General features: G+C 36.0%; 1 protein-coding gene across 1 annotated transcript; it reads right to left on the reverse strand.

Moving 5' to 3' along the window:
- Window positions 1–7981: 7981 nt before the first annotated feature.
- Window positions 7982–8746, reverse strand: LOC149238267 (uncharacterized). The gene has a single exon (XM_089369517.1). It carries the CDS (start codon window positions 8744–8746, stop codon window positions 7982–7984), a length of 765 nt encoding a protein of 254 aa, XP_089225643.1.
- Between the last annotated feature and the right edge of the window lie 775 nt (window positions 8747–9521).

Genomic DNA, 9521 nt, shown 5'->3' on the forward strand with positions numbered 1-9521 from the left:
ACCACAGGGAGCAAAAACAACAACAACAACAAGCAACAAACCTGTGCAAGACAAAGGCAAGAGGAAGCTTTCTGAAAGCACAAAGATGGAGCAAAGCTACAAGTTCAAGGCATATGCACTTGTCGAGATGATAGCTTTGGAGATAGAAGCAAAGAGGTGACAACGCGACAGGAGAGGAGCACAAAGAAGGAGAGATAAATAAAGGTTGGAAGAGATGGAGAGGAAGTTGCAGGAAGTAGAGCAGAAGCTCAAAGAAGGACAAGAGTTGTGCATAAGACATAAGGAAGCGCAACAAGAATAGAAACAGGAATATGAACAAGAGGAAGTGCAAGGCGTGTAGAAAACGCAAACTGCACCGATACAGGTTGAAGACTCAGAACCAGCACTAGATGAGGAACATGGTGAGCAGCCACAGGAACAGGAACTTGATCAGCATGATGAACTGATAGTAAAACAGATGGACATGGAGATGGAGCAGCCAGAATAGGATCAGAACACCGATCTCATGCCAAAAGCAACTGAGGTCACTCCACAGGCTTCACTAGCTCCAGCAACAGATCAAGTCCCAAGTGAGCAAGGGGATATTGTTCTCCTTGAGGATAATTCAGGAGAAAATGTGTACAACATAGCCTTTGATGAGTCACAACACAGAGTTGTACAAGCACGTAGAGCATACGCGCCGAATGAGCATGCATCACCTGCGCACTTTGAAGAACAAGTGATTGTGTCAGATGTATGAAGACATCCAGTTGCCTTGGCCAATGCTACAAAGGCTTATGTCGAAGCCACAAGATCAAGTGTGAAGTTCTTGATAGCAAAAAATGAGCGCATGGATAAGTAATTGCAAGCATCCAAGCAGAGGGAGGAACAATTAACAAGATACGCCAGAGCAGAGATGAAGAAATTGATACTTGGTGAAGTATCGACTCTTGAGAGAGTCATGCAGAGACTGTATGATAGGTTCATCATCGTGCACAAGGTAGTTGTCCATCTTGATGGTCATCAACAGCGCTGCACCAAGATAGTGCGAACACTCACAGATATACATGCCGTTGTTGATCATGTACAAACATGGAAAATGAGGTACAAAGGAGCCCCTCTTCACTTGCACAAGATGATGAAGCCACAGGTAGAGTTGGAAAAAACATGCATCTGGAGTTTGATTCGAAACTATGAGGAACTCCTGCCACTCATCACTTGTGTTGAGGATTCGTACGCACAGTTGTTCAGAAGTTTGGATGTTGTGGTGAGAAAGTGTGGCACCTCGTCAATTAGTATGCTCACCTAGGCCAAAGAGAAGAACCAAGTCACACTGGAGCTCGACACGTACTTTGATCAGTTGATGCTCATGGCCACCAGTGCAGATTTGCAAGTTAGTGCAGATAACATGTGAATGTACATCGTTGGTCTGACCTTGCTCAGGACTAAGTTGCACATGTTATAGGATGAGTTGGTCAAAGATTCCAAATTATTATACTTGGAATCAATGGAGACAAGAGTTTGTTTCCAGGAAGACATCATCAAAGAGTACGCGAACACCATTACACACTACCAAGCTTGGCATCAGTTCGTCACCGAGGATCACGAAGAGGTTGTTGACGAGCTGGTCTCTCTATAGTCATCCGAGTCTCAATGTTGTCTTATCTGGCTGACTCAAGCCCATTTTTGTCCCACATGGGTATATGTGGAAAATGTATCATTTTTATAAACATGATGTAAAGTGAAATTCCAAGTGTCATTAGTGGAATGCAAACAATCATATGTAATGTAAAGAGTTATTAAATGAAGTTGAAGAGTCATGAGGGTAGTCCAAGAGTCACAAAGGGGAATGTTAACGGTCACCCCACCCTTGGTTATAAATAGAACCTCATAACTCTTAGAACATGCTTTTGGGAGCCAAGATTTTGCTAGGCATTGCTTAGAGAGGGATTGAAGAGTATTTTGATGAGCCTTGGCTTCTCCACAGTGCAGAGCGAGTACATCTCTTTGGAGGAGTAGGCGGTGTTGACTGTAACGTTCCACTATTGGGGCTAGTGGCTGTCATGGTTGTATGTATGGATGAAACTCTCACTTTATATTATATAATAGAGCCAACATGTTCTCATGCATATGTTGTTATCACAGTTAGACTATTCTAGTTGCTTTAGCAATGTATGCTATTTAACTTACGCATTCATGTATGAACTACTTTGTATATGATTGTATGAATCTTGCTGGAATCGTGTTATTGGTTTAACTTGTCACCCTGGATTGTGGACTATTTCGCTTCCAACCCGTGATGTCATTATGATCGTGTGATCCTTTCAGGCTGCATACTATTACAGGCTTCTAAGGGACACACTTCCTTTTCCCCTTCGTGTGTTAGAACCTCCCCATGCATCTATCTTATCTCGCTGCAAGGTCATACACTTGCATCTAACAAAGATATCACACTTACCTTTGTGTGCTATCGCAGTCAAGGCATAGATTTACTACCAACTATTGGGATTCCTACTCCAAACGGTCTGAGGTCTTGTTGGGACTTCTTGCCGGGGAGATCCCTTGCCATGTTGGTGGGTCCAACACCATCAACAAGTCCATAGTCAGGATGATTATTCTAGTTATATGTCTAGAAGAAAAGTGAGGTCTCAAGATGGTCAACATTCTCAAATATGAGTCCAATAATGGTTAATTATACCCAACTATGGTCAATCATGGTCAACCATGATCCATAATAATTATAGTGGTCAATGTGTTAAGGTGTGATAATGTTAGGTGTCATGATGTGTCAAGGGGAGATTGTGTTAGGGGGCGATTATGTTAGTGGTCTCAGGGATTAACAAGTATAGTGTGTCTATGGTTATAGTGGTTAGGGGTAAATTGTTTCAGGTCATGGTGTAATATGTTATTAATGACTTTAGGATCATAATGTGTCAAGGAGTGATTGTGTCAAGGTGTGATGGTGTTAATATTCATATGGAATAACATGCATAATACTTCTAGTTCATAGTTATTAGGTCTTACAACATATTAGGGGGATAGTGTGTTCAAAGTCATAATGAATTAGGAAATGGTAGCTTCAAGCATCATAGCGTATAAGAGGGTTAGTGTGTTCAAGCTCATAGCATATTAGGAGGTTAATATCTTTAGGATCATAATGCATAATGGGGCAATTATGTCAAGAGTTATAATGACTATGGGATGTATTATGTCTTAAGTAATATTGATTAGGGGTTATAGTATAATAGGGGGTTAGGGTGTTCAGGTTATAATGAATTAGGGTGTGATGGCATCATGGGTATTAGGGGTTAGTGTCTTTGGGTTCATAATATATTATTAAGGGGTGATTATGTAGAGTTTAATAAGGAATAAGGGGTGTATTATGTCTAAGAGTCATACAGATTAGCGGTTATATTATATTAGGGGATACCATGTTTGAAGTGATAATGTATTAAGGAGTCTTTGTGTCAAGGGTCATAGGGGTTGATGATCGTAGTGCATTAGAGGGTTAGATTCGTTCAAGGTCATATCTTATTGGGGGTGTTTGTGTCAAGGTTTATAGAAGTTGGGGGGTATTTTTGTCCAAGTTCATATTGATTAGGGATTATATTATATTAGGGGAATACGTTTTTTGATGTCATATGTTATTAGGGTGTGATTGTATTAGAGATCATAAGGACAAAGATCATAAAGTATTAAGGGTGAAATTATTCAAGTTCATAGTTTATTTGGTGTCAATGTATTTAAATGGGATTAGAGTGTTCATGACCATAACTTATTATGGGGCTAATATAATTGGGTCATAGTGTTTCAAGGGTGGTTGTGTTAAGGGTCATAATAATGAAGGGGGATAATGTGTTTGAAGTAACATGGATTTGTGGTTAAAGTATATTACGTTTAGAGTGTTTAATATCATCGTGTACTAGGGGTGATGCATCAATAATCATAAGGTTAAGGGTTATAGTTTAATAGGGATGAAGTGTGTTAAAGGTCATGCCTCTTAGATAGGTTGTGCCTCTAAGGCCATTATATGTTAGGAGGTATTTACACTAATAGATCATTATGTTTAGGTTCATAGGGATTGGGGGTATGTTATGCTCGGGTTCATAGTGATTATTGTTTATAATATATTAGGGGGTTAGTGTGTCCAAAGTCATAATGTGTTAGGGCTTGGTGATTTCATAATGGATCATAAGAGTTAAGGGTTATAGTGCATTAGAGAGTCAATGTATTAAGGGATCAATGCCTTAAGGGTTATGTTTGGGTCCATAATGCATCAAGTGCATGATTAGGTCATCGTTCATAGTAATTAGGGTGTTACAATAATAAATTTTTGGGAGAATACAATATTTTATTACTCATGAAAATTCATCCAACACTTTACCTTAAAACATGAAGAGATTTGTTTGAAATTTGCAAGATTTGAAAAGTATCATATACTATGTCTTATGGGATCTAGTATATCAGTAGGTTCAAATGTTCAAAGACACAATATATTAGGGGATGCTTACATAAGGGGTGATTTCATCAAGGGTCATAGGATTTAAGTGTCGTAATGTATCACAGGGTTTGGTTTTTTGGGGTCAAAATGTATTATGGGCTTAATAACTTGAAGGTCATAGTGTGTTAGGGGGTGATTGTGCCAAAAGTCATAGGAATTAAGGATTATACCATATATGGGATCATGATGATTGAGGGTTATAGTATATCAGGAGTTTATTGTGTTTGAATTTATAGTGCATCAGGGGGTTAGTGTGATTGCTATCATAGTGTATGAGGGGTTAAGTGTTTTTTGGTTTATACTATGTCAGAAGGTGATTGTATTAAGGTATATATGGATTAACGACTATATTAGTCCTAGATCGTAGTGATTAGGATTTATAGTATATATTAGAGGATTGGTACATAGAGTCCATAATGTGTTTGGGTGATTGAACCACGAGTTATTAGGGTTAACGGCTATATTTTATTTGGGGGTTAGATTATTTGGGGTCATAATGTAACAAAGGATTTCTTTGTTCTAGATCATAGTGTATATAGTGGGTTAATGTGCTAATGGTAATGGTGTATTAAGGGGTCAATATATCAAGGGGTTAATGTATTCGAGGTTATATTTTATTACAGGTTAGTGCCTTCAAGGTCATAGTGTGTCATGGGGTAGTGATTAGGGAGGATATTATGTCTATAGTCATAACTTTAGGAGTTACAACATATTATAGGTTTAGTGTGTTCAAAGTAATAATGTGCTAGGGAGTGACTCTATGAAGATCCATAATGTATTAGGGGTCCTAGGTGTTAAAGGTCATATTATACTGAGAGATTATATTATTTGGGGTTATATTGTATTATAGTGGGTTGGTGTATGAAAGGTTTAGTGGGTTGATGTTGTCAATGCTTTAGTGGATTAAGTATTGTTAATTAACATGATCAATACTATCAACATGGTCAATAATTTTTAGGGGTTAGTGCATTTAAGATCATAATGTGTCAAATGATGATCATGTTAGGGGCCATCAAGGTGAAAAGGTATATTGTCATAATGGTTAGGGAGCGATTGTGTTAGATATCATGAAGGTTTGAAGGTATAATGCATGTAAGGTCACAATGGATAGGGATATTTTTGTGTTGAGGGGATTATTTGTTCAAGAACCATATGGGGTCATATTGGTTAGAGGTCTTGTTGTGTAAAGAGGCATTCGTGTTTGAAGGTCACACTATGCCAAAGGGCGATTGCATTAAGGATAATAAGGGTTAGGGTGTATGGTGGGTGTGATGAAAGGGGATAACATGCCACTAATGGATCTCAACCTTTCTAGAGGTAAATGAAATGTATCTAATTCACAAACCAACAAACAAAGCTCCCGTTGACATTTATCAATAATATTATCATTATTATTATTAGCAATTCTACGTATTATACTATTGTTTATTTTTTACTAATATGATTAATATGAATGTTACAATTTTTTATATCAACATACTACATAATATTTTTTTTAAGAAAAAATATTACATTTTATTCATAATATTATGTTTGTATATATTTATGAAGATCATTTTTTAAATTGTTAAAACCAACTATTTTTCAAAATAATGGTGAAAAAATAAGTTAAAAACATAATTATTCATAGAATAAAAAACCATTTATCTTTCCTATATACCAACCATGATAGAACCAAACCGTTTATATTTCAAAATAATAACACTATAATGAAAAAATAAATTCCAAGAACTTTTATCATTATAAATAAATTTGAATATTTTAGTTTATTACATTTTATATCAATACAATATACAGTTAAGACATTTAAAATACCTATTAATAAATGAATAATGCATAAATTTTCTTATATTATATTGAACAATATATTCTAAGCATTCTCTCATTTATAATGATAGAATATATTGTATAATAAATTGCAAACATTTTCGTTTTTAGCATCATAGTATTTATTTGTTGCATTCTTTTAATTTGACACTTTATTATAATAATTATCATGTTTATAAAATAATTAAGATATATATATATATATAGATATATATTCAAGTGTGGTTTATGGTCACTGAGTGATCACTAGCATATATATTTTGAATATATTTCAAGTGTGGATTTACTTGAAGAGATCTACCCGTCGACCTAATATGTCAAGGCTAACCCCAAGGGCATCAAGGAGATTTGACCCCGTGACCTCCCAATTGGCAAGGTACTTAGCAACAAGAACTCTACCAACTCAACTATCCCTTGGGGCTAATTAAAATAATATAGTTATATTCAAATGTAATTTAATTTTAAGATGATAGTTAAGTTACACAATAAATTTTAAATTAAAGAAATACAATTATATTAAGATGTAATTTAGTTTGAAGATGATAGTTAAGTTAGACAAGTGGGAGTGAAGTATGTCCTAAAACTAATTTTGCTTAGCTAAGAGTTCTTCTTCCTTGGACATAAGTAGGAACGACCCAAGACCCAAAGGCATCTAGCAAGAATGACAGCTTGTCCCCTTACCAATCACCAAGAAGAAATTCCAAGTAGCATGATTTCCCTACATTGGCTAATAGCAATCACTAATGGCTATCCCTAATGCTAATTTAACAACTAAATTATGCTAATTTAACAATTGTGTTATCTAACCATTTAAAAATAATTAAATTAAACAATAAATTAATTTATAAAATCTCTTATTTATAAAATTCGATTGTTATTACTTATAAATAATAAATAAATAAACCATTTAAAAATATATATATATATATTAAACAATTATTTAAAAAAAACCAAGAAAACACCACCTCTATGAGGAAAAAACATCACCTCTATAAGGAAAAAAACACCGAGGACTGAGTATGTATATGAATCATAAACCTCACTAACCATAGAAACCACTACTAAACCTTTAAAAACACACCAAGAAAAGAGCCAATAATAAAAGTGCTTTTGACCTGGCTTAATACCAAGCTTTGTTTTGGGCCCTTCTTCAGTGATTGATGAAAGTCTACCATTCCACATTGTGCAATGATTTTAACTCCCCAAAATATCAACAATATATCACATTCTCCAATGATTTTATATTGCCCTTAAATATCAAAGGCTTAGACTCACTTTAAAAACCTTTGATTCATGTTGTAATATAAAGTACACAGTGATTGATTGCAATAATAATAACTTCAAAAACCTTTGATTCATATTGTAATATCAAGTATATTCTATATAGTGTAACTTTACAAAACAAAGCAAATGCTATCTTGATCCAATCTTGCTCTCACAATCCAAGGCTCTGAGCTATTGACCTTTGGATTCATGTTGTAATATCTAAGTATATTCTATATAGTGTAATCTTACAAAACAAAGCAACTGATATCTTTACCCAACCTTCGTCTCACAATCCAGGGCTCTGAGCAATTGACCTTTAACATATTATAGTTCTACCTTTAATATACTACTTGAACTGTGTTGTATTATAACTGTATTTGGACATGTAACAAATCCCTATATTTCCAGCTATAACCAGTAAACATCTGAGGTAGCTAGAAAATACCCAACACTTATGACCAGAAGAATCCATGCATATATATGACCCACATAATCCCTTGGTGGACTCTGCACAGCCCTGCTAAAGATTGAAGTTAAATTGTCCAGTGGAGACTTCTGTTGCAGGCTAGCTGGGGCCATGGCAGGACTAGGAATGTGTGGGTTATTTGGAAGAGGAGGAGGAACATGATTAGAGGAATAGTGTGGTGCAGGACCTGGATTAATGGAAGAAGGTGGAGGCATAGATGTGGTGTTATCAGTAATGACTGAACTGATTCCATGGCATTGAATGTTGGGGCTCCCATTACAGAGATCAGGAGCAACGATTTTCACGTTATTAAGGGAGAAATTCCTTTTGCCCCCATTAGCAACGATGTACATGTAATTGGGGAGAAGGCTGGGGATGAAGGAGCCGGTGGGGAAGTGCAGGAGGTCATGGAAGGTCAGGGGCCGCGGGATTGTGTGGTGCATCAGCAGATCCACTTTGGTGGCGGCAATGTGAGACAAATTTTCGTCGCTGGGCATCAGAAAAGTGAGGCCATTCATGGGCAAACGGTCTCCCACGAGCTCCAGGATCATGACGAAGGCGTAATACGAGGCCGCTTTCATTTCAGCGATGGCCTGGTCCAGAGACTCGTTGGAGTGCTTGATCGTCGTCGTGGCCTGCAGGGGAGCCATCGTTGGCGTGATCCCCTGCTGCGCCACGGCGCTTGGTGATGTTAGGCACAGTGCCATCGTTGCCAAGAGGGGCAGATAATAACTGTTCAGGGCCATATTTAGTTTTCTGAAACTTAGACACAAAATGTTGCTGCAACTATGGAGAGCCCTCCTAATTGTGCACTCATATATAATGGTGTGATGTTTCTATTTCCTTGGGGGAGAAAATGGTGCTGGTTTTTGCAGCGAAAATTGGAAAGAAGGCAGCAGCTATGGTTGCCTTCTAAATAGGCACACATGTAGCTGTTTGATATAAATAATCCATCCTTCAAAGAGCTGATTTCTTTCTTGCAGCATGCAGTTCTGTTAATTACAATCTGAATAAACAAGAAACTGGAAGTTCCTTGTAAGTACTGGAAGTTCTCTGTTAATTACAATCTGAATAAACAAGAAACTGGAAGTTCCTTGTAGACTTACAGGGAGGGAGATTTGTTATGATCTTTTCTGTTTTGTTTGGTTTGTTTTTCTTTGGGTAAGTTTGGTAAGATTATATTTTTATATAATCTGATTTCAGTAAATATAATTTGATTCAGGTAAGGAATTGAACCAGTGATTTCATATTAAGAAATGTTTTAACAAAACATCTCGACTAAGTAGATATCTTCACTATTTTTAAATTCAAATATCTAATAATAATTTAATTTTAAAATCATAATTTAACCATTAAAATCTATATATATATATATATATATAAACTATAAAAAAACCAAACTAATAGATATAACACACTTTGTTTACGAAACAAAATCCATAATTTTTTTTAATATATAAACTATAACAAAAAAACCAAATT

The sequence above is a fragment of the Pinus tabuliformis genome, chromosome 8, assembly GCF_031772625.1.
Source record: "Pinus tabuliformis cultivar Carrire ecotype Pingquan chromosome 8, CPIR1, whole genome shotgun sequence".
Lineage (NCBI taxonomy): Eukaryota > Viridiplantae > Streptophyta > Pinopsida > Pinales > Pinaceae > Pinus > Pinus tabuliformis.